Source organism: Anomalospiza imberbis, chromosome 24 (genome assembly GCF_031753505.1).
Source record: "Anomalospiza imberbis isolate Cuckoo-Finch-1a 21T00152 chromosome 24, ASM3175350v1, whole genome shotgun sequence".
In the NCBI taxonomy this organism is placed as follows: domain Eukaryota; kingdom Metazoa; phylum Chordata; class Aves; order Passeriformes; family Viduidae; genus Anomalospiza; species Anomalospiza imberbis.
The window spans coordinates 7,225,563-7,250,611 of record NC_089704.1 but is presented as its reverse complement, the minus strand read 5'-3'; the positions used below and the strand labels follow the sequence as shown (position 1 = coordinate 7,250,611).

Here is a 25,049-nt window from a genome sequence, read left to right as displayed (position 1 = left end):
AGCAAAGGCTTCCAGCCTGGGAACACTCCTCCTGTCCAGCCCAGTCCAAATACCATGACGTCCCTGGCACCACTCTGTACTCCTGACACTCCTCGTTGGTTCCTTAAAGCAGGCTGTGGGCAGGGGCTGGGGATTTCAGCTTCCGGCAGCAACACAAAGAACAGGGCAAAGCCACTGTTTTTCGAGTCAGAACAAACAGGCTCTCCTCTTCCCAAACCACATCCTACTGCTTGCAAGTGCACAAAAGCTGCCTGGCAATGCCAAGTGCTGGCTGGGAGGAGGTAGCATGCCTCCGGGTGGGTGATGGCCTGGGGGTTCTGTTCAAGCGCCCCACGTTTCCATTCATGGAAGGTCAAGCACCCTGAGCAGTGAGTTAAGGCCTCATCCCACTGCTCTGTCACAACAGTGGGGAAACAAGCTGCAAAAGCAGCACTCTGGCACCACAGCACCCTGGTCCCTGAGGAGGCATGGGTCGCTGCTGGGACACTGGCAGCCAGAGTGCCTGTGGATCACGGCAGTGCTACTTCATCATAAAGTCACCAGGAGAGTGAAAGATTCTCCCACATGAGCCTTTTATTCCTAAATACTGGGGAAACACCCCCTGACAGGATGGTGGAACCACCTTTAAGGCAGCTCTGCTAATGACAACACATTTTGTACAGGGGGAACCTTTAGGCAGAACCCTAGAGTGAAATAAAGACATGGAAGGAGCTTTTTCATTCTAACATAGAACAAATGCTTTTATTGCACTGTTAGAAAACTCTGCATAGTTCCAAAAAACAGGATCCTCCTCCACTGACTAAGAACTTTTGGCTTCCAAGTGCTGCAGCTCAAATGCAAGCACACGGCGACGGCAAAAGGAAATGCCAACAGGGCACTCTGTTAACAAAGTCAACACAAACAGCCACCACCAACACACCGGGCTGATCTGAGCCCTCACAGTTGCCATTGACAGTAATCCAGCCGTGACCACCACCCAAAGGGGAGAAGGAAGTTTGCCTTCTGGCCACGGGGGGAATATCCTTTGGGGTGATGTGATTGCCCTGAGCCAGTCAGCTCCTGCCAGGCACAAACCCACAGCCCCGTCCTGGCTCCTCACTGCCGGGATTTGCCTGTGCCTCTTCAAGGAAGGCTCCTGCGTGGTTTCTGGTGCCAGCTGGAGTACAAAAGGCAAAAGGCTGCTTGACTTGACCACAACACGCAGCTGCACGCACGACTGCCCACGCGGCAGAGCGCGAGCCACTGCTCCTTGCTGCCTCCTCCTCACTCAGCCCAGGCTCCTGTGAGCAGGAGTCTGGCTGGACTGGAACATGCAAGCTCTGGCAGTGGCCATTCGGGGAGCTGTGAAAGTGCCCGACAGCCCAGCCACGGTGTGCAGTGCTGAGCAGAGCTGGGCTCCGGTGCCATCGTGGGCCCAGGGGCTGCATCTAGAAGGTTGCCAGGACAGAGGAAGCTCTGGAGCCCGGCTGGGCCCCACGGTGCTGCTGGGGCCTGCGCCGTGCGCTGTAACAGTGGTCCAGGTCCTTCGTGTTACTGCCGTACGTTCTGCCTCACAAGTGCAATACTGCTTTTTATCCGCTCCTATTTACAAAGAACACAGCTTGGAATCCAAACCGCCCCTCTCGTCCCCACTGCAGCACTACCCGGAGAGGCCCCGGGCAGGCCGGCAGCGTGGCACCGCGGCGCGGCCCGCGGGCTAGTTCACCGTCACGGCTGAGGCCCCGTGGATGGACTCCATCACGGCCGCAAAGCGGCTGCACAGGTCGTAAGGGGAGTTGGGTCGGATCTTCGGGGGCTCTTTCAGCACAATGACCTCAGTGGAGCCGTCGAGGAGCCGGGGCAGCAGCTCACCCAGCTTCATCTGCAGCTTTGCTGTCAAGGGGGAAAGGAGGAAACAGTCAGTGGCAGCAAATTGCAGAGGGCTCCAGGCCCCGAGTGAAGGAGCCGTGATGCCTTTTGCAGACTCCTCTCCCTGCCCTGAGAGCTGCCCAGCCCATCACCGGGGATGAGCAGTGGCTGCTGGCACAGAGGAGGCCTGGCACCGGCCGCCAGCTCGCGTCCTGCCTGCCTCCCCAGGGCCCCGTGGGGGAAGCTCCACTGTGGGGGAAGCTCCACTGTGGGGGAAAGCTCCACTGTGGGGGAAAGCTCCACTGTGAGGGAAGCTCCACTGTGGGGGAAGCTCCACTGTGGGGGAAGCTCCACTGTGGGGGAAAGCTCCACTGTGGGGGAAGCTCCACTGTGGGGGAAAGCTCCACTGTGGGGGAAAGCTCCACTGTGAGGGAAGCTCCATTGTGAGGGAAGCTCCATTGTGAGGGAAGCTCCACTGTGAGGGAAAGCTCCACTGTGGGGGAAAGCTCCACTGTGAGGAAAGCTCCATTGTGAGGGAAGCTCCACTGTGAGGGAAAGCTCCACTGTGGGGGAAAGCTCCACTGTGGGGGAAAGCTCCACTGTGAGGGAAAGCTCCATTGTGAGGGAAGCTCCATTGTGAGGGAAGCTCCACTGTGAGGGAAAGCTCCACTGTGGGGGAAGCTCCACTGCGAGGGAAGCTCCAGTGTGAGGGAAAGCTCCACTGTGAGGGAAGCTCCACTGTGGAGAAAAGCTCCAGTGTGGGGGAAAGCTCCAGTGTGAGGGAAGCTCCACTGTGAGGGAAGCTCCACTGCCACCTGGCTGCCTGAGGACAGGGCCATGTCCCATGACACACGGTGCCTTCTGCTGTCCCGGCTGTCAGGTGAAGAAAGACTGCGAGCTCCAGGGTGACGCTCAAATACGGACTGTGCAAGCGAGGGGAACGGAGCCTTCACATCCTGTACGGCCTCAACCAGGCCAGTTCAGCCCATGCTGAGCTGGTACCGTCCACTCCCAGGGCAGGTCTGTGCCTGGATGCCACTGGAGTGCACGATACACCACAGCCACTACGGGGTGAAGAAGAGCAGGCAACACCTGAGCCAGCTCATGCGACCGGGGAGGGGTGAGCACTGAGCTTCTGGTTCTTTAAAACTTCTGTGTAAGCAAAGGCTGTCACATCCAACCCAGGAACTGGGATAAATTTATCAAATATTAATTTTTACAACCGTATTTTGAGAATAAACCTGTGTTTTTGCATAATTTTCTTTCATTGAGTTTACCCTCTGTTAGTGATAAAAACTCTGCAGGTACACCCCAGACCTTCATGCACAGGTCAAGGAAGTCAGGACCAATTTGTCTGAAGAGAAATGACCCTAGGGGAGTCATGGAGATTGACTCCAGAAGAAAATACAGAACAAGAACAGCTGCCCAGAACCAACATTCAGCTCTACAATGACAAACTCCTCTTCAGAAGGCAGAGATGCCCCAAATCTGCTCTCCCATTCCATCTTCCATAACCTTGGCCTCTGATAACACCCGCTCCTCCCTCCTGGAGAGGAGCATGCCATGCCACCAAGCATATCTGCCTTCACCTGCCATGCCTGGGTACCTCCAGTCAGGGAGAAACCCTAACAGAAGACCCAAGCCCCTCAAGGGAACTCTAAGCCATTCTTGGGACATCAACTGTCCCATTTTAGGGATGAGGGACCCTTCTGCAGCTTGTTTTAGTGCAAAATATTAATTTCTTCTGTAACATGATTTAATGGGTGATTCAAATGCATTTCTCCTCCTGCAATGAGAAGGGCCTTGATGGGCTGCAGTGCAGACACCAAGAATTTGATTTCAGATGGTCCTTTAGTTCTTTCCCAGTTCAGATCCAGCTACCACCCTGCCCATGAACAGCAGCCATTTCCTACCATCCATGTCTTCTCGTCCCAGATAGGAGCACCAGCGGCTTCTCATGACCTCGATGGCATCCAGGTCCTCTTGGGAGATCTGCAGGTTGTTCATGAGATGCATGCAGGGGATGATCAGCTCATTCAGGATGCTCACACCCTCTGACACATGAGCTTCTTCACAGCTGACAAAAAGAGAAGCTGCCACCTCATTCAGCTTCTGGGGGTGGAAGGAGAATTGGGGATAGACTTGTAAAGAACAAGCATGGACCATGGATAACCATCCAGGAAAGGCCCAGCCTGGGCCCTGCACTGGCAGCCACGCAGAGAATAAGGACTAACAGCACCAGGTTCTGGTGGAACAGCCACTTTCAGTCATGGGAAACACACCACAGAAAACAAACTTGAAAACATATATATTCATACACATACATGCAGTCTACTGCATCTGTATACAGAGAGAATACAGCTTATTTACAATTCTGGTTTGGAGATGGCAAGAACCACGTCTGCCTTTGCCTAGATTCCCTGGAACCTATGTGGCGTGCTCTTTAATTGAATTATGATTTTTATTAGCTTTCCATATTGCTGCTGGCACTCAGCAAGGGGCAGAGTCATGTCAACAGACGTAACAGAAACAGTTACACTGGTCTTGGCTACCATGGCTGCTCCCTCCCCTCCTTTCCAAAAGTGAGTGCTGGGCTCCCCAATACAAACCAGGAGGCACTTCCTTCTGTACAAGGCGATCAGCGACTCGCTCACGCCTCGGTTGGTTCCCTTCAGCAGCAGTTTGGTGTTGCTTTGGTAGGCGTAGACCAGGTAGGTGAGTGACTCTTGGTACCTGGAAGAAGAGGGTCAGCTCTGCAGGCCTTGGGCTCTGCCAGGGCCGTGACTGCAGCCATTCCCTTGGCTCGGCTCAGGAAACCTTTCCTGCTGGGCCTGGCTGGAAGCATCGGGCTCGACGGGAAAAGCTGTATTTCCTTGCCAAAGCACAAAAGAACAGATGCCCCATGTCAAGCCATTCCTGCCCCTTTTTGCCCAGAATGCCAAACAAGTGTCTGGGCAGAGCCCCTTAAAACCAAGCTCATGTGCAATGTGTTTGTTCCGTGTTTGTTTTCTGGACTGCTCCAGGAACTGCACTATGAGAGCACACCCCAAGAAGGGCAGAAGGCTGTGTATTTCAGTCCCTCACACATTTCAAGCTTCAAGTGAGAAAACAGAACTGCTGACAGGGATTAGGTCAATATGGGGGAATTCTAAGCTGCTCTTGTCATGTCTCATGTCAATTTGCCCACCTGAATTTGGTGGCTTGTTACTGTGAACCACCTTGGAATTCAGTTCTGTTTCCATCCAGGAATAATTTCTGAAAGCCTGCACCATTTAAGGAAAATACAGGTTCTAGAATGGTAAGGAGGAAACCAAGGCCCTTTTAGTCCAGAGGGCTCCAAAGTGTGTGTTTACACAAAGTGTAACATCCATTTCGAGGCAGTTTCCTTTTAATACAGGAGTCCAAGGTGGAAAATCCCAAAGTGATGGAAATCGTTGCTGCAAATCCATCTCTGGAAAACAGAATATAAAGCTCTACTTCCCAAAGGGAAACTCTCAGAAACTATCTGGCAGCTAGCCAGCAGCTCAGCCTCATATTTTTTAAACTGTTAACCAAGCTTGATTGTGGATTCAAGAAGAGCTATTAGCAGGTCAAAAAAGCTCCCACTGGCCTCAAACACAGGCCATTGTGGTTCAGAAAAAAAAAAAAATTTTGTCAGAGTGGCCTTTACTTTTAGCTATAACTTATCTTGTCCAGACACAATTAGAGGAACTTACTTTCTATTCTGGTAGAGCTCCAACCCTGTCAGCAGGTAAATGGACACCTTGCGAAAAAGGCTGTAGTCTTCGTGCCATCTCTGTGAGGAGGAGGAGGAAAGCAGAGCATCAGCCTCACCTGGAACACTCACATGCATAGTCTGGGGCCCCCAGTTCTACCCTTTGAAGTGTTTAAACATCTCTCATGAGTGACACATAAATGAATTTAGCCAACTTCAGACACTCCTCCAAGCTCAGATTTCCATTGTGTTCCTTCTCCCTCAGCAGCCTCCTGCAGACACCCACTGCCAACAGGCATGCAGTGACCACTGTGCTGGCCATGCAGCTCCATGCTGTGCTCCCCATTCCCCAATCTGGACAGAGCCAGCTAGGACAGCGTGGAAGATCAGACGCAGCTCTCTGGTCCCTTACCTTGTACTCCTCCATGTCAACATCGTCAGGACCGATTTCGCTCAGCTTTGCCCGTGCCACCTTCATGATGCTGATGGACCTGCTCCATGTGAGCAGACAGGAGAAAAATCACAACAGTGGCCTCGGCCACATCCAGGTGGGAAAAGCCTGCCCTGGAATCCTGGGCACTCACCGTTCATCATAGCTGAGGTTTTTGTCTGCAAACTGCTCAAGGAGGGTCCGTTCCACCACCTGCTGCGGAGCGTTGTTCTGCAGGAAGTAGATGAGCACGTGCTGCAGCCGGGCATCGTTCTGGGGGGTTGGGGTCTCTTTGGAAAGCAGGTACAGCCGGGAGTACTCCTCATGGAATGCCTGCCAATGGAACACATGTACTGACAGATCCACCTGTCTGCCCGTGGGAATGCCACAGCAGCCAACAGGAGCTCAAACCTGTCCTGTTCGGAAGGACTCCTACGGTGACACCGAGCCTCCTCTGCTGGCGATATCCCAGTGGTGAAAGGAAGCCCACCAACACCTCAGCTCTAAACCAATGGCCCCCACAGTCAGGCAAACCCCCACGTGTGAAGTGTGAGCTTCCAAAAGTGCCAGGGTGTGTAAATGCCTTTGAGAGGGGGGCACAGCTGCCTTAGACTGATTTGGTAACCCTCTGACAAGGGCCCAGGCTGCCAAAATCGACTGGGACACACTTCCACCTGCAGGAGGTGCAAGAGTATCTTGTGATTTGTATTCCCATACATTACCAGCATGGATGATTCTTCCCATGTGGTATTTTTAGTTACATCTACCTGCCTGTAAAATCTAACACCAGCTTCAGCATTCAGCAGTGGTTATGCTTTCAAACCTCTGCTCACACAGACATTTCTTGAGGACATCTTTGACAACAGAGGTCACAAGTAAACGAGTAGGTTCCAGACCAAAAAACCGAATTTTACAGTACTAAAAGAATGAGCAGAAAAAAGGAAAGTTTCTGTTTGTCTTGGCAGGAGGGTGTTCTCTTGCAAGCTGTAAAAACTGTTTTGAACCCACAGATATCTCATCACTGTAAGAGAGCAGGAACTGAAATACAGGTCAAAGGCCATTAACTAGGAGAAAAAGTGCACAAATCGTTCCCTTTACATTCCTGATCTGTCAACATGGCACATACTCTCTATTCTGGGAAAACAGATATCCATACTATTTGATTTAGCAAACAAATCAATACCTTAACAAGCCCTGCTTCAGACCCATCACGATCAAAGGTCTGGCGGGCTTTTGCAATAGCCAGGATGACACCTTGCATGGCTGGACTCAGCATCACCTACCACGAAAGCAGGAGAACAGACACAAACAGGAACAAGGAAAACAGTAACGGACAGGGAAAGAAGAGACAGCATAGTGAAGAATGGAAGAAACTTTCAAAAGGTAAGGTTTAAAGGAAATTGTATGAGTACAGGTGTGATAACTGGGGCTGTGAGCTACTTGCATGCTACTGACTATCCATCACATGCACTTTACATGCTGGGCTTTTTAAGGCATTTAAAGATCTCAAGGCATTTAAAGATCTCAAGGCTGGTCACTCCAAACCCTTGAGTTTTTAAATTCAACAAGTGAGAAGGTAAAGCAGGCTGGCCAAGTCCCCACCATGTCCCACTCAATCTTCCTAAGCCATGTAAAATGAATGCAGAACCTGTGGTGCAGCAGTTCCTCGAGCCAACATCACTCAAGAACATCTCAAACCTGCTCAAGGAGTGACAGCCCCAGTGTTCGTGTGAAATCCAACTTGTGAAAGTGAGAGAACTTCCACAACGCTGCTTGAGCATGTATGAGAGTGGTGAAAGTCAGACCCCGAAAAATCAATGGGCAGGGTATGTAAACGATGCTCTTGGGATTAAGGTCTTTGACTGGGGACAAAATAGTAACTGAAGCCAGCCAAGAGACTCGTAAAGAAATTAACACAGGTAGGATCAATTTTGATACAGTTGTGCCAGAAAGAGGACTTATAACCAACATGCAGATTGACAAACTGAGTGCTCTTACAGAGCGCCTTTTCTGATGACATGTAAAAATGGAATTATGGAATGATGTGGTCCCCCTTCCCTTCCACAGCAGGAAAACTAACTTTGTACAGGGCGTTGCTGCTATGACAGACACTATGACACCCACCCTTAGGGCAGCTCAAAGCCAGCTAACTACAGAGCTACAGGCTAACCAGCAGCAGCAATCAACCCCTGCACTGTGATCTGTACCTCCTCATTATATCCATCTGCATCGGATCTAACAGGAATCTTCCCCACACAGGGGATTTCCACTTCAGAGACCTGTGAGCTAGTTTGGGCAGCAGCCTCTGCTTCCTGAGTGTCCTGGGGCTGCTCTGCCTGAACTGTGGGGGATGTTTCTTCTGGACGGGCCTTCAGCGGCTCTACCTCCTTGCGCTGTGGCCGAGAAGAAAAAGAAGAAAGAGAGTAAGAAAATCCAAAGCAAAATACAGGAAAGCCAAAGGGGACCGAGCTAAACGTGGCACAGCTACAGAACTTCACAGAAATGGGAAAAGCAAAGGTCTATCAAGAAGAGCAATATGGAGACAAGAAGGGGTAGGTTCTTGGGCCGAGGCTGAGCTCCTACCTCGCACAGAGCTGCCTCGACACCATTCTTCTCATAGGCATCGGCAGTGTTGGCAATGGCCTTGGCAGTCTGCTCCTTGGCAATCCTGGCATGCTCCGAGGACAGGGAGTGCACGCTCTGCTCACAGACTGATGATTGCTCTGCCAGGACAGAGGTGTGGTACTAGTGAGCAAGAGATGCAAGATTGTTTTCTCTCTTGTTCTAAAATGTTTTGCAGCTTGTCCATGCAGTTTTACACAGCTGCTGCTTTCATCCCCGAGGCGAAGGCGCTTCCCACGAGCGTGCCGTACCCCCTTCGACTGGGAATGGCACACGTCATCAGGGACTGCCAAGTAATGCTTCCCACTCCAGAGAACAGCCCTTGTCCACTCGATATTTATGAAAAAAAGAAAAAGCTGGAAATGAACTGATATTAGCCCATGAAGATTAAGTGAATGGGAAACAGCATTTCTGGGGACAGGCTTGGAAGGATGCACATGCAAAACCAGCAGAACAGCCTTCTGTACTGTCAGGGCAGAGCCTCCAGCAGCTGCCTTTGCTGCCTCTTTCATGCCTGCTCCTGCATTCTGGCACATTTGTGCAAGGCTTCAACACAGTGGTACTGGTGACCAGCTGGCTGTTCCTGGTCACGACATGGTTTGCAAATTTAGAGTGAGATTACCTGGTCCTGACTCAGAGGAGAGGTCCTGCAATTCAGAAGTAGGTGAAGGCTCCATCTGAGGAATCTTGCAAGATTGCTCCTCGTCCCACTCCTCTGCCTCCTGCTCCAGGCGCCAGTTGTCCTCCTGGATGTAGTGTTTCAGTTCTGGGGACAAAGCTTCCACTTCTTTCTGGAGCTGTCTAGCCTCTGGGCCCTCATCCTCATCTGGAGGAAATGCAAGACTGGCATAAGGAAACACACTGTGCCAGGGGACCACCCTGAGGGACTAAACACACACACAGTATCATGGGCAGCCACAAGGAAATTGGCTGGGGGATAAAAGGGGAAAGAAGCCAAATTTTCTACTGGCTCTGTAATTTAAGATGATCCAGAAGCAAAGGTGCAAAAATAAAGACAAATCTACAGAGTTTTCTAAAATAAAACTCCGTTTTGTTCTACTACTGGACAGCATTTACACAGAGCAATTCCAGAACCAGCGCCTGCTGATGCTGGTCAGACACATCCTGATCCAAGGGCTCCAGTTGTACAGGGAACAGCACTGAACTGCCAACAGCTGGAAGGTTCACAGCTCAGCCAGAGGTGACACAACTTCATCACTGCACAGCAGGTAAAGGTAAGGGCTGCATGGGGTCTATAGCACAAGTGTCATGCTGGTATTTCTTGGGTTATTTCAAAACGCAAGCAGCATCAGCTTCAGCAAGTCCTAAAATTTATCAAAAGCAAATGGCAACTTTCTACAGCAGATTTTTTTATGCACCCTTTACAAAAGGCTTTAAAAAACAACAAAAATTGCATTAAATAGGAGAAAAAAGCATCCCATGGGTTCATTTCAGAACTGTCATAAGAAAACAAAGAACAACCTCCAGATCCTCATCAGCCACATTTAGCAATGAACAGGATGTCAGCTCTCCATTGTTTCTTTCCATTTATTACATCAAAATGAGCCACGTGTGAAATTACTGGGTCCTTGTACGGCTGTTTGCCATGTCTAGAGCCACGTGCACAGCAACTTCTCCACAAAGCACTGGCACTGCAAACACACTAAGTCTGAGCCACTCAGGTACCAATACCTCTTGGGTACAAAGAAGAGCCCATTTAGATTCAGTGTAACAGAATCATCAAAGACCAAGCAAACGAGTCAGGAAGTGTGATAAAAATGGGAGAGATAAAGTAGGAGGTGTTTAACATGCCCTGAGGAAACAAATGCTGCCATATAAACACTACAAAAAGTCAAAATGAAGATCAGCACTAGATGCACGTTAAATGTGGCCAAAGGGCAGCGTTAGCGTGTACACAGATAATTCACCCATGAGCTGCGGTTTCCAATCTCACCTGGATACTTCTCCTGGCAGTTTTCAGCCCTATCAGGGATTTAGAAATGAATCGAACGTGAAGCAGATTATTTCAATCCTATCTGAGGTGAAGTTTTGTGCTGTGTCAAAAGACAGCTGTGCTGGAGAAGCTGAGGAACAGAACGACCATGCAGGCCAGAGACACACCAGCACACAAACATCTCATGAACCAGCAGTTGTGGCTCTGTACCTGCACCAACAGGGGACACCTGGTCACTGATGTACATCAGGCAGTAGGCACTGGCATTCCTCAAGCCTCCAAAGGACTCTCGCTCCAGCTCTTCCCACGATGACTCGGTCACTGAGATGTCATTGTACTTGAGCCATCTTTTCCGAGGCTGGTCATATATGAAGGCCCAGTAGTGCCCAGCATTTGCTTGCCCCTCATGGACCAGGACTGCATGCAAACGATAGGGAACCTGCAAAGGGACATGGACATCATTCAGGTTAGGGACTGATTCTGCCTGACCTCTGTACACAAACAGTGGGAGTGTTTGTAGCTGTAGCATGGCACAAGAGTCGAGCAATTTGATAAAATTCTTACTATGTGAAAACTGACTTTTAAGGAAAGAAGAAACAAGGTTTTCATAAGTAAATCTTTCTCTGCTCCATCACTGGAAATTTAAAAATACAGTGAAGGGGGCAATTTAAGCCAACATGTACGAACAAAAATGAGGACCAGCAATACTAGGTTCATATTTACATACTGAAGCTGCATTTCCTACCTGCTGGAGGAGAGGGTCACAGTACATTTGTTCAATGGACAGGTTGATTCTGGCAACAGACTCCTTCAGATCTGCCAAGAACATCAACAATGGGAGAAATGCATAAAAATTAATGACTACTTATCAGGCTATGCTAGCTCCTTTCACTTCAAAGAGTTTGAGGCCATGCAGAGAATACCAGATAGACTCAACACCAGAGCTCAAACAGGGACAGAATTATTTGTAGTTCAGGCTGCATCCAGCAAAGCTGCAGAGGAGAAACCAGGCAGGCATTCAGGAGGAAAATCACTACAAATGCATTTGGGGCCAACCTTGCACGTCTTGCTCGATCTCATTTCTCCATCGCTGCAGACACGTCTGAACCAGGTTCAGCTCTTCCTTGGAGACCACGTGAGGAGCTGGGCGTTCAGACAGTTCTGCTGGTGAAACAGGAGGCTGGAGCTCCATACTGGAGCTTTGCTGCGGCGAAGAATTTGCCACAAAGAAAGCTTCATCTTCAGTCCTAGTATCAGTCCTTTCTTGTATGCTGTGGAGCAAAATCCAAGAGTAGTGGGCAGGTTTTTTTATCTTTCTCTAGTTTTTCTTTTTTTTGGAAAAGAATACAACATCAACCCAATAAAAAATACTCCAGAGCTGGAGCAGGATTTCCTTTCCAGAGCAGTATAAAATGCAGAGAGAACAAGTACACTGAAATGTGTTTCTGCCTTCACAGTCCAAACTAAAATATAGGAAAAATACTAAGGAAAGTTCTTAGAGACTCTCTAAGCACAGATCCACAATGAGCAATGCTAAAAATTCCTCCCATTACTACTAAGAAAACGTGTGTGTTTACTCAGCTTAATTTAGAGTGTTAAACCAACCATGCTGGCCTGGGTTATAATAATCCAATGTTGCTGTAATTTACTGGTCAATGAAGCAATAAAATGAGTAGCCTAACCAAAAAGAGCACGCAATTTAGCTCTTAACTGCCGCTTAGGCAAGGAATATAGGGATGCTTTTGGACAAGGAGAAAGAACAGACCAAGATGAAGTGCTCTATTTACACCAACAGAACCAAACGACCAGCAAGCAGCGACCCACTACTTGCACAAGCATTTGCACATTAGAGTATTGTGTTCAGCAGTGCCCAGATAAATAACCCACTTTGGAATGCCACCCAGGACCACTTAGTTGGGAGGTGAAGTGGTGTCCTCCTGTGCATCCTTTTTATTTCTGTTTACTGACCCGTTTGGCTGTGAAAGCGCGTCCAAAACATTAGGCTTGGCTTGGCAGTGCAGGAGTGGTGTTGGAGAGCTCTGAGCAGAGGAAACAGCCACAGCTGGCTTTGTAGCAATGAACTCGAGCACATACTGCAGCATGTCAGGCAGTGGAAAGCGGGCTGGGCCAGAGCCATATTCCATGTACCTATGGAAAAATGCAAGGTGCTGTATGAATGAAGGAATGAGATGGGTTGAAACCTCATGGGACAAGAGAAGAACAACTTTTTATGTCACGTGCTACTGGGCTTCCTCACTTCCACTGCCAGTGCAGCTGACAGTGTCAACTCTGGTCTTTAAAGAACTTATTCCTATAACAGTATCAGTAAAATTTAGAAACTATTGAAGAGACAGGTTTGTTTTTGAAAATACCCTTCCTTCTCCCACGTTTCAGAACAAGCATGTTGCTGTTTCTCCCTCCCCTACAAGTTTCTCTGCTATTGGAAAGTTCATTTAAAAGGAAACACTTGCACTCTTCCAGAGGGCATAAAAATAAAACCAGCTGACTACTCACCTTTCCAGTTTCTGCTGCAGAGTCACCATTTTCTCCTTCAATCTCTTCATTTCCTCTCTTTTCATCTGAATAAGGTCTTTATTGCAGTAGAGGTACCTAAACAGAAATACAGAGCCCCGTTTGCCAGGTGAGATTTGTTTACTTCTAACATCCACAATCTTCTGTAAATATTTTAGAATCTTTCCTTGCTCACCCAAGCAACCTTTTTAATTTCTTTATCTATAACAAAGCAATAGCTTTAAACATACCGTACAACAGGACAACTCACCTGTCCATATATATAGTCTGGGGAAACTCTAGCTTGGTGTGAATTTTCTCTGGCTGTCCTAGTGACTGATTGAACTCAAATCGGGAGAGTTCAAAGGTCAGAACTGGTGGGAGTTTTGTAAACCAGCGCTGTAACAAAAGCAGAAATGCCCCCAGAGGGAAATGTTTTAAGATGGCTGCTAATGGCACATTTTAGACTGATCCTATATGATTTCAGACTGATTTAAAAGTCTCTGTCTTTAAGCAAAGAATTAGGTTTTATTTGCAGAGTGACTAGTCAGAAAGCCAAATTTTACAAGTCAGTAATTTATGCTTCCATTTTACATTTTTACTGCGAAAAAGCCTCATAACTGCTCTCAGTGTTACTTGTCATTGCCTGATACATCCAGCTTAATGGATTACTAAGTCCAGCACTGAATTTTACAAGTTGTGAGGCTACACACAATCTGCGTATCACCTAGGAGCCCCCAAGAGAGTTCTTTTCTGAGGCAGATCACATGCAGTGATGAACAAACCAGGAGTCCTCCTGCAGCACCAGAAGCCTTATTCTCTCTCAGGCTACTTGCAAACTACTTGATTTAGGGGATTCAGAGAACACCCCCAGCTACTTTCTGTAGCTTCATACACTATTTCAAAGAGTTATGCTGAAAGAAAAATTCTCAGTCGAATTTACACTTCCGCTTGCTCTTCCTGGATTCACAACAACTTCCAGCATCCACTGCCAGAAACTCCCTTACCTATTTTAGCTTGGCACCACCCACTTCATGCTGCCCTCTGGAGTCAGGACGAGCACACTAAGCTCGCTGTTCTTTGTGGGGTTCATGTCAGATGTGCTGCAACACCAAAACTCCTCCGTACCAGAGCTTTCTAAGAAGCAGCCCGTAATCACAAACGAGGAATGATTTATGCTCCCATTGTCTGGGAGAAGTTTCTGTTAATTCCACTGTTGCTCTGACTTTCAGCACACTTGCCTAGGTGCTCAAAAGACAAAATCACCTTATTCCCTATGTCCCCTATCATGCCAACCTTTACCCACCACATCCTATGAAACTAAAATGCACAATTTTTCCAGCAAGGCTTCTCAGAAATTAAGGCAGAGTCTTTTCCTCCTATCTGTGCAGACAGAAGAATTAAAACAGCTCCACGATGTGGCAAATTCCCCTTAATTTTGGGAAAGAATTTTGAGGAACTAAAAAAGCTGATGAGCTACAATGTGTGTCTGTCTCCAGTGCCAGCCAACACCAGCTACTCCCACATCCCCTGTAAATGCACCTGAACTGCTTCAGACAGAAACCAGGAAAACCCAGGACAAACATTTGAGTCCAGAGTCAGAAAAGTGTTCCCCTGCTCAATACTTTGTTTCTCCTTTGCTAGTTTAAACCACAGCAACACAATTTTCAGACATTCTCACAGAACTGAAATACTCTTCCCAGCCCTGCCTACACCAGATACCCTTGCCAATGTTGTTTCCCAGCCTTTCTCCAAGCTAACTTTTGATGCACTAACACACACAGGATGCTGAATGCAATAGTGCTTCTCCACCTTGCTGCGAAAAAACTAAAAAAACCTAAGTTTTTTATGATTGGTTTGTGATTAGTGAGATTAAAAAAAAAGAAAAGAAATAAAATCATCACAGTCAGAAAATAAGAGCGAAAGCAAGAAGAAAAACCCCAAACCGTACACAATATAATAGGGAGAAAGAGACAAATTCCAAATGGCATACCATGGAGTTAAGCACTGTACTTTTACCCTCTGAAAATATGGAGGCAGTAGGTCTCCCCCTACTCAGGTACAGGTAGGCTTCAACAGAAAGAGAGAGACTTGATCACACTTGACTCAGAGGCAGACACTGACCTTTGCAATTTAAAATAAAGTCTCGGAACTGGTTACAGGACATCACATCTTTATAAATCAGCAAAGACTTAGTGTCTAACCACACTTAGTGTCTGAGCACCTAACACCAACAGACATTTACACGAGATTCCAGGTGTCCAGAAAATGTTTTGTATTCAATTCTTAGAGAACACTTACAGTTGCCATTTAAAGTTATCAGAGTTGCCCTGCACTGTGTGTGCTGCACTTTTCTGCAGCAGACAACCAAAGGCTCGACAAAAAAAGGTCAAACTAACCTCCTGTCCATACTTTACTGACTGAGATGCTGTTGCCTCATCCATCTCTCCCTCCACCATGGCTCCTTCCAAGCACTCATTCAAGTTCCGGTAACCATTTACCTGAAGGGGATACTGACCAAAGGTCTCAATCTTGGAAAAAGTGTTGCCTGGATGATGGAAACCATACAGAAACCATGAGCTAACTCAAGAGAACAAAAAATTCTGGTTAACTCCAAAACACTCAAAGGAGTTAAAAGGTTGAATCCACGGAAGCCTTAACTCACCTTCATGGACTCCCTCCGTCAGGAAAGTCCCGTAGAAGAGCTGCACCATTGGGTTTTCGGATTTGTCCCCAAGGCTCCTGTTTCAGAGAGCAAAAGCACACTTTTGTTTGCAGCTGGAGGCTGCAAAAGAACCCCAAGTCATAATCTAAGCCTCTGCTCCCTCAAAAGCTCATTTACTCTGCAGGCCGTATTGGCCCTGAGTGAAGTCCCACACTCACCAACAGGAGATGCAGACACAACATTTCAAGCTTAGTAAGCCTCATCCACAGGAAACAAAGAACACTTATTTGCTCAAAATTTTCACATAAAGTCCTCTAATTTATTAAAACCCTCCTTAGGTCAAACTCCCGAGACCACGCAGAACTCACGTGACATTCACAGTGAGCTGGAATGCGTCTTCCAGCCAGTCCAGTAGTTTGTGCGTAAATTCACTCACATCTTGCTAGAGGAGAGATGAAAGTGGAGAGTCAATCATGACACCCACCAGAAAGTGTTCCCCCAGTCTGCTGAACACAACCTGACTGGTACTGCTGCACCCACTCAGCTGAGCTACGCGAGACTGAAGTGCTGTGCTGATTTAGACTGATAATGAACTCGGCTTATCTGAACACTAGATCAGAGGAAATTATCGTGATTGCTCCCCAACTATGCAGATGGCACTGGGTTGTGCCATGCCACGCTGGCTGGTTAATTAGCACGCATGTACATTCTGCTCTAATGACACAGGGACAGCTGCTTGTCGGCTGACAAACATGGGAAAAGGCTTCTGAAAGTACCAGCAGGATGAGGCAAAATGGGGTTGCCGTGGCTGTGACTGCTGGTTTGAAGAGAGCAAAAGGATTTTTAAAGTGGTTTTACCTGCGGTTGTTCAGCTGATCTAAACACGTCCCTCAAGAGCTCCAGTGCTGCAGAAGGGTCTACAAACTTACGCCATGTCCCCAGCATTAATGCAAACAGACACTGAAGTTCTTGCATGAATGCAATATTTCTTTTTCCCTGCATTGCAAAAAGAAGAAAAATCAAAGCCTTCCTGCAGCTCCAAAAAGGCATCATCTTAAAACACAGTGCTACCGAACACAACACGCACATATCGTAAAAGGTACCCAACCAGCTGCACACTGGCTCAAATACCAGTTCTTCTACCATGCATGCAAACCAACGAGTAATCTGGACCTGCCAAAGACGTTTTATAGGAAAAACATCTCCTCAGACAGCAGTTAAAGGCTCTAGGGGACAGAGGTACAAGAAGCAGCCCTTTTTTTTCCTATCCTGATTCTGCCTTTGAGAATTTCCTAAATTTATCTTAAATGTAGCCAGATGATTTTAAAGCCACAGGTCTCAGATGGCCCCAAATTAAATCTGGTTAGAGAAAGAGCAGAATGCTACACAACAAAAGAGGGAAACTTGACAGTGTTACTGAATCAAAACTTACAGTGTGACTACGACAACTTTCAATCACATTCTGTGGGAGGGAGTACCCAAGGACCAGCCTCCGGAATTCTGGCAACTGAAACAGAGACTGAGAGGAGAGGAGAGGTAATGCTCGGTCAGCACCTGCAAGGATTGGACTCTCTGCAACCTGGTGCCCTGTTTTCACTCTGACTTGACAGTTTCTTTTGTGAACTTCACATTCCCAATGGTCCCGTGTTACTGAACACACGTTCACAATGTGAGCAGCCCCTTGCTGGACCAGCGCAGCATGAATCATGGAATTAACTAGGCTGGAACAGACCTTTGAGATCATCAGCATGTTTGTACCCACCCAAGGATGAAATCCTATCCTGCCATTTCTAGGATAGATATAAACCTTTTAGGAAAATCATTCCATTCTGCACAGGCAGGCTCAGAAAAGCATCCAAGAACAAGCCATGGTGAGAAGAACCATTTGCAGTTTTCTTACTTCCTCTCAGAGCTGGAGACAAATGATTAACATCTCTCTGCTGATGTGAAATGGTTAGGAGAGACAAATCTGCTCAGTTCCACTTACTATTGTCTCTTATTCAGGTCATTACTAATAATATATGCTGCCTTGTTGTTTATTTGTCCAAGCATCTATGCCAGTGTATTCCATTAACTGAAATATGATACACCATGTGTTATCGAGCCAACAATAACTGCAGTAAAATTAAATTATCAGTTCACTTTGCCAGGCAAGCTTCTATCATTTCAGCAGGCACTTGGCCATCGCTGCACAACTCCCTGCATACAGACACACAGATTCTCTGCATCTGTAGCTATTTTTAAGTAAAGCCTATTTAACTGCTCTTTGGCTCTTTCTGTACAGGCCCAGAACACATCACATAAACCCAGAAGTTTCTGTGTTTGAGCAGGGTCATGTTCACTCATCGGCATACGATGATTCCCTCACAGAACTGCTGCACGTTTACTTCTAACTGAGAAACATTCTGACTCCAAGACCATAGCAAGTTTGATATTAGAAAAAGAGAACTTTTTTGCCCATTACCTGTATAACAGCACTAAACCAACACGTATTTCCTATATTTTTCATTCCAACAGGCCAGTCACCCGCTCTTCTCCAGTCGTTCTGCTTGGAGTTCTCCCCCCAGACTTCACAGCGTTTCCTTTTGGAGCGGTTTTTGTTTTCAGCAGAATGGGCGTCCTGTGGTCTGTCACAAGAGATAAACACTGTGCTGTAAAACACCTCCCAAAGATTCACGAGAGCCACAGGAATCAAACTCCCCTCCAGCCAGTAGGTGTCCACCTGGCAGGTGATCCACGGTAGTTCTACAGTTACCAGCTTCAGAACCCACTTATGATATCTGGGAAAACCAAAGTGGGGGGGCCATTTACAGCTCCACTGACCTTTCAGCTGCATCCCTTTCTGCAGCTGGAGCTGCTGGTGATTCCAGCGGTCTGGCAGTGTTGGCTGTGTGGAGGTTGTCTTGGTTGTGAGGGGCAGGTGCAGCACCAACATCTAGAAGTAGAGGCAGCATTCTGATCAGTTTTCCACCAGCAGCAGCAAACATTCTCTTTAAGAGGAAATTCTAGAAAACATCACACTTCACAAATATGGCTCTTCAATCAATACAAGCAAAATTTTCTAGCTCAGGTTTTAAACAGAAATCCCTGTTCAGAGCATGCCAGGCTACCTAGGAGCCACTGAGTGAGCTGGATAAGGAGCACAGGGCAAGGCATGCAGCTGAGCACTACCCAGATTTCCTCACAGCCAAATTCAGAGCTTAAAGAAACAGTTCAGAGCTCCTGAAATAATGAGACAGGAACATCAACTTTTTAACTGTGATGTGTCACCTCCAAACTTCATTAAAACACTACTAAGTGATCAGTACTGGCAAAATATGCACCAGAACAGAAGCTGGAGGGATGTAGTGCTGGCAGAAGCAGGGAGGATGGATACTTCCCCTCTGAGGTCACACAAACACATGAAGCTGTAGGGGTGAGCAGAGGTGAAGCTTACCCTGTGGGAGCTGTTTGCCCACCGCGCTCCCTTCCCAGGCGGATGGCTCTGCAGCACCTGGGTTCTGCACTGGCTCTGGAGCAGGGTCCTCCGTCAGGAAGGTGACTGCTTCCATGAGATCTCCATCAGCAGCCTGGGAGAATGGTAGGGGAAAGTGAAGCACCAGAGGGGAGAAGAACAGCAAACGATTTACCCTTTGCCTCTCACGCATCCAGGCTGATCCTGTACCACTCTCACAGGCCACACATGGACCATTCTAACAAAGACCAACTCATCAGCAGCTGACAAACACACCAGCAAACACCTGTGAACTTGCCTGACTTTCTGGACAAAATCAGAGCTCTCTTTCCCCAAAACAATGGCAATGTACACAAACCTTTAGAGCAGCAAGCAGGAATGCTGAATCCTGAATTCCTGTGATCTCTTTCATCTGATTTAAGAGCACCTGGCAATCCTATGTGCAAGAAATAAAGAAAGCTTATGTGAAAAGGTGACGAGGGTGCACATCAAGCTGTTTCTGCAAGGCCTGCTGAGGGCCCAGAGAAGCACTGCTCCTTTCCTTCCTTTCTGCTGACAGACTGACACTCAAGCCCAGTCACACTTGCTTAATAAAAATGGCAATATCAGCTTGAACATCGCACTCAAGTTTTTTCCCTGCTAAATTCACAGACTAACACTGAACACCTCATATCCTCAGGAGAATGCAGGCAGGCTTGGGAGGACAGGCTGCCCTCGCTGTCGGCTGTGGGATGGGCAGCACCTGCGGTGGGAAGGGGCTCCCCCACCCCCCGAGGCAGCGGCATGTGCAGCAGGACATATAAGGCGGCCGCCTGCTCCCAGGGCACTGTCAGGAGCTATTTTCAGTGCGGTGGCACATGCCATTTGTGCATGTCACTTCTTACTGACAATAAGGTGTCAGAGCAAGGGCCCAGGAGCCTGTTAGTGCTCCTCCTTCCCACTCCGCACAGACCGCTTGGGGTTTGGTGAGACACTCGCTGCTCAAGGCCCCATGCTGTGGCTGGTTCAGCCACTTAAAACAAATGATTACAGAAGCTCTCTTTACCAGACTTAAAACATCTTTGCAGCCTAGGCTTACCACAGGGTAGTCACTGCACATGGCAAGCACAAATAACCTCAGTGACTACTAGGAGAGGCACCTCTCCACAAGGAGCCTCCCCACCACCCCGTCCATGGCTGCAGTTCAGCCGACGCTGCTGCCAATGGCTCAGTCTGGGTGACAACTGAGATGCAGCTCCGTAACGCTGGCATGGCATGGGGTATGGGAAAAACATCACAGCAGGAACGACTGCTGGGTCTGTGTCGTGTATCCTGGTTTACAGAGGCTGTAGAGGATCCTGCAGTCAGCACAGCCCGATCAATCCCAATTCCTTAAGATCACACTTTTAATTAATCTTAACCAGCAAAGCTGCAGGCAAATGAACTCAAGTTTCTACTTACTCTCACCATTGAGAAAAAAATTTAAGATGCTTCCAAGCCACTGGAGCACAAGTTCCACCCAGTGAGTAATGAGTCAACTACTTTTTTGAGCCCCCCACTCATACTGGTCATGGATGATACTCCACACAAAAAGACAGCAAACACCTGTGTCAGCTATTCAAACAAAAAACTCCTATTTTGGTGGCAATTCTCTTGTCAAGTTATTCATGGTAGTCCCATTTAAAATACTACTTTTGCTCAACTTTCACAAGAAAGAGCACATATACGTGTGTGCAACCCCCCCTCAACTTGTCCCATGTGCTCTTTTTATCCTGAGAAAAGCCAAGACACACTGGAACACCTCAGAAGCCCCAGGAGGAGCTGCCTGATGAGAAGCCAAGGCTGAGAGGCTCGGGGCAGGCATACTCTCACAAAGGCAAACCACTTAAATCATGTTGCTAATTTTGCTGCCTTAGCGCGTGCCATGCATGTCGGCTGACCCCACCTTACGCCGCAGGGCAGATTTTTCCAGTGGAGGAAAACCCCCACAGACACCCTTGCTAATACACTGCACCATAATAATGAAACCCGAGGCAGGACAGGGCATGATTTTCTGGGGTTCTTCTGCTCCAGCAAACAGAGAAGTCACAAAGGCTGCTGTAAGCATAAGAGCCAAGTACTGATCCTCTGCTCTAAGTTACCATTTAGTATTTCAATGATTTCTGCATGCTTTTATTCAGCCTTTGAGGAAAGGTTTGTGCTAACAGCAGAAAGCTTATCCTGTGCCACTTTTAAGAGGGTTATGGCTGCCTGGCAGCCTACAAAAGCCACCAGGAACCACTCTTTGTGCAACCAATTTGTTAAGATTTTGGGGAGTGTGTGTGGCTTTGTTGCCATAACTAGTCTGGTTATTGCTTTCTGAGGTTATGCGCCATGGGGCTATACAACAAGCACTGTAGCTGGTAATTAACACCAGTGTGCTGCCACTGCTAACACACCCTGCACTTGCAAACCCAAACTGAACCAAAGCCCTACCTGCTGGAAAAATAACAACCCAAACCCAAATCCTATTAGTATTAAATTACAGCAATAAGAGATGAGTACAAAACCAAGAGGCTGAGAGGAAGGAGGGTACTAGAGATAAAATTACAAGGTCAGCCAGGAATGATGGAATAGAAAGGTTCTACTGTTTTCCCTGCTCTGAGGTGACTCACCACCCTCAGAAGTTTGTTTTGATGAGAAACCGAACAGGGAAAGGAGCAAATGCAGTGCAAGAGTTCAAGGGGGTTCCAGAAATAACTGCACACGAGGAGGAGGAAGGCTGCAGCACAGAAGGGGCACACAGAGCCTGGCCTTCAGCCTCTGCTCCTCAGCCATACTTTTTATCATGGGGGAGAGTGGATATGCAGAGGGCTGGAAACCCACAGGCGGCAGCAGGAACAAAGCCCACGTTCCTGGCCAGGGCTTTCACAAGCCAATATCCGTTACAACAAGAAGCAGCAGGCAGCAACCTCGTCCTGCATTAACGTGGGCACTGTCTGGTCACTGTCCCCGCAAGACCGGGGCGCGGCTGCTGCACTAATGCCACTTCTACAGCACAACCAAAGGGCTGGTACCCTCATCCCATCCCACCCTGTAACTCTGACCTCTCTGAAACGCATCTCTTGGGTCCTAAGAGCACCGAGATGCTACAGGACAGCGCAGACCCCTGTGTCAATTCGGGATGGTCTGGGCTTCAGTCCCCTGAGCACTGACACAGCCTCGCGTCCGGGTCCGGGTCCGGGTGCGGGTCCCTTCAGAGACGATTTAAGCAGAGCCCTGAAGTTTGGGAGCAAGAGTTTTCGTTAACTTGCCCCAGGAGATGCTGCTCAGCGGCGGGGAGGGAACATGCGCTCCTGCTCGCCGCGGAGGAGCAGGGTGTCTGAGCGCCCGCCCGAGCCCTTCCCGTGGTACCGGCGCACCGCGCGGAGCCCGTTGCTCCCAACGAAACACGCGCGGACGGCACCGCTGCCCGACGGGACGGGGCTCCGGGAGCGCGCAGAGCGGGGCAGCGCTGCGGACCGGCCCCGAGCGGCCGCGGGCTCGGGGCGCGGCGGGGCCGCCGCGGTGGGAGCGTCGGTCCGGCGGCGGCCGCGGCCCCGGCCCCGGCCCCGCGCGGGGGTCGCCGCCCGCCGCCCTCCTCGCGGGCCCGCGGCCTCGCCCTGCCGCTCCCCCGCCCCAGCACCCCCCACCGACCCCGCCGGCTCACCCGCCGCCCGCTCCCGCCGGCTCGCCCGCCGCCTCACCTCGCCGCCGCCGCCCCGGGCCCGCAGCTCGGCCGTCATGGGGCCGCCGGCAGCGGCGCCGTCCCGCACAGCGCACGCGCGGCCGCTCCGGTTCCGGCCGCACCGCCCGCCGGGGCCGGGGCTGGGGCCGGGGCCGTCCGTGTGTCCGTGTGTCCGTGTGCCCGGCCGTGTGTCCGTGTGTCCGTGTGTCCGTGTGTCCGTGTGCCCGGCCGTGTGTCCGGCCGTGTGTCCGTGTGTCCGTGTGTCCGGCCGTGTGTCCGTGTGTCCGTGTGCCCGTCCGTGTGCCCGGCCGTGTGTCCGTGTGTCCGTGTGTCCGGCCGTGTGTCCGTGTGTCCGTGTGTCCGTCCGTGTGCCCGGCCGTGTGCCTGTGTGCCCGGCCGTGTGCCCGGCCGTGTGCCCGTGTGTCCGTCCGTGTGCCCGTGTGTCCGTGTGCCCGGCCGTGTGCCCGTCCGTGTGCCCGGCCGTGTGCCTGTGTGCCCGGCCGTGTGCCCGGCCGTGTGTCCGTGTGCCCGTCCGTGTGCCCGGCCGTGTGCCCGTCCGTGTGTCCGGCCGTGTGTCCGTGTGCCCGGCCGTGTGTCCGTGTGCCCGTCCGTGTGTCCGGCCGTGTGCCCGTGTGCCCGGCAGTGTTGCCCCCGAGAAGCCTCCGATCATCGCCCCGGCCGCCGAGCCCGTTGTCCCCCGTTCCCCCCACTCCAGCAGCCGGGAACACCGGCCCAGCCGGCGCTCTGCCCTGGCCGCGCCCCTCCACACCGATAAAAGTGATTTTCTTTTAATTCCAGCAGTAATAAACCCCTGCCCTGTTGTGGTCCTGCATCTGGCACGTGTCCGCTGGCCCGGCGGGGAGCTGCGGGCAGGGCTAAAGGAGGATGCCCGAGGGGACTGGGATGCTCCAGGGGTGGTGGGTGCGCCCCAGGGGAAAACCGCGAGGAAAAGGTTCGGAACAACGCGGGGCCGGCACCTGCTTTCTGCTCCATCCAGACCCATGCTTTTTTGGGCCTGGGTGAATCAGCAGGAAATAGGCAGTTGTCAGATTTGCTGTGGCAAAGGGCTCTGTGTTCTCGGCACAGCCCGGGTTCTACATTTCTCTTAATACAACGATACTGAAATGGAGATGTCCCAGCAAGGATCCCTGTGCAGGATCCAGGTGTATCTGTGCAGACCCCGCTGTCAGCAGTGCAGCCGTTGGACCTGCTGATGAGATGTGGCTCAGGCACCTGGGCAACCTGGCTCGACCTGATGAGCCTGCGGGGCTCGGCTCCCCTGGGGGAAACTGGCGGAAAAACTGCCCTCCTGCAGGAATGTGCCAGCTGCAATCGTCAGCCTGGGTTTGTCCCCACTGGGCACTGAAGCTCCTGCAACACTGATGGCACTGGAATTTGCAGTGGAGCTGTGGCACTGCATGAGGAAGGGGATAGTAGGGTCAGACGGTGCCACTGCCATGCCCTGGTTGCCAGCTCTCCTGTGAAAATGCCCTTTCCCAGCTGGGTGGGCATCTCCTACACTTGGATTTGTCCTGGGCAGTCACAGACTGTCCCTTGCCTTTTGTTTTGGGAGAGGTGTGGGACCTCAGTGTGGACTGTTCCGAGATTGTCTTGGTTTCTTGGTTCTCACAGGTACTCCAGATGAGGAATTCGGGAGGCAAGAGGGAGGAGGTAGCAGTGTAGATAAGGTAAAACTGAGGAAGCTGGCGTTAGCCCATTTCCCTGTTGTGCAAAGGAAAAACAAGACAACCAGTGATCCTTAAATGCAACAAAGTAAGAAATTCCACTCATTTTGGGAGCCTGCCAGACTATTAATAGTGAGAGATAGGGAAGTAGTGCTGGGCTCTGTGATTTTCACTCTGGGACTCTCATGCACTGTGGAGGGAATGGTGCTCTACCCAAACTTCGTTGTTTAGGTAAGGGCCCCCAGGGTTTTCCTACCTTAAAAAAAACTATTAACTATAAAAATTCTGAATGTCCCTGTCACAAAGATACTCAGACCCGTATTTTCAGCTCCAGGTTTGTCCAGGCTGTGTTTAATGTTTAGCAGCCTGATTAATGCTGTGATAATTAACTAGGGGGTAGAACAATGTGTTTGCAGCATTAAGTGCAGTCACAGCACTGTTACATCCAAGATAATTTACTACGGGGGAGATTGTACACCG

General features: G+C 49.7%; 1 protein-coding gene across 4 annotated transcripts; it reads right to left on the bottom strand.

Annotated features, from left to right (window-relative positions):
* Window positions 1–712: 712 nt before the first annotated feature.
* Window positions 713–22,957, bottom strand: USP28 (ubiquitin specific peptidase 28). 4 transcript variants are annotated; one of them, XM_068172092.1, is made up of 26 exons: window positions 22,904–22,957; window positions 19,558–19,635; window positions 19,182–19,314; window positions 18,569–18,680; window positions 18,210–18,372; window positions 17,178–17,264; window positions 16,604–16,741; window positions 16,114–16,187; window positions 15,746–15,822; window positions 15,480–15,628; window positions 13,352–13,479; window positions 13,084–13,179; window positions 12,538–12,717; window positions 11,626–11,840; window positions 11,315–11,385; window positions 10,780–11,008; window positions 9,238–9,441; window positions 8,577–8,716; window positions 8,201–8,386; window positions 7,177–7,272; window positions 6,148–6,326; window positions 5,976–6,054; window positions 5,565–5,644; window positions 4,458–4,581; window positions 3,762–3,960; window positions 713–1,872 (listed from the first exon to the last, which is right to left on the bottom strand). In XM_068172092.1, exons 1-26 carry the CDS (start codon window positions 22,940–22,942, stop codon window positions 1,697–1,699), a joined length of 3,432 nt encoding a protein of 1,143 aa, XP_068028193.1. In that variant the 5' UTR covers window positions 22,943–22,957; the 3' UTR covers window positions 713–1,696. The 4 variants fall into 4 exon arrangements, with proteins under 4 accessions (XP_068028193.1, XP_068028194.1, XP_068028195.1 ...); XM_068172093.1 differs by lacking the exon at window positions 22,904–22,957 and adding an exon at window positions 22,265–22,396; XM_068172094.1 differs by lacking the exon at window positions 7,177–7,272.
* Window positions 22,958–25,049: the final 2,092 nt, after the last annotated feature.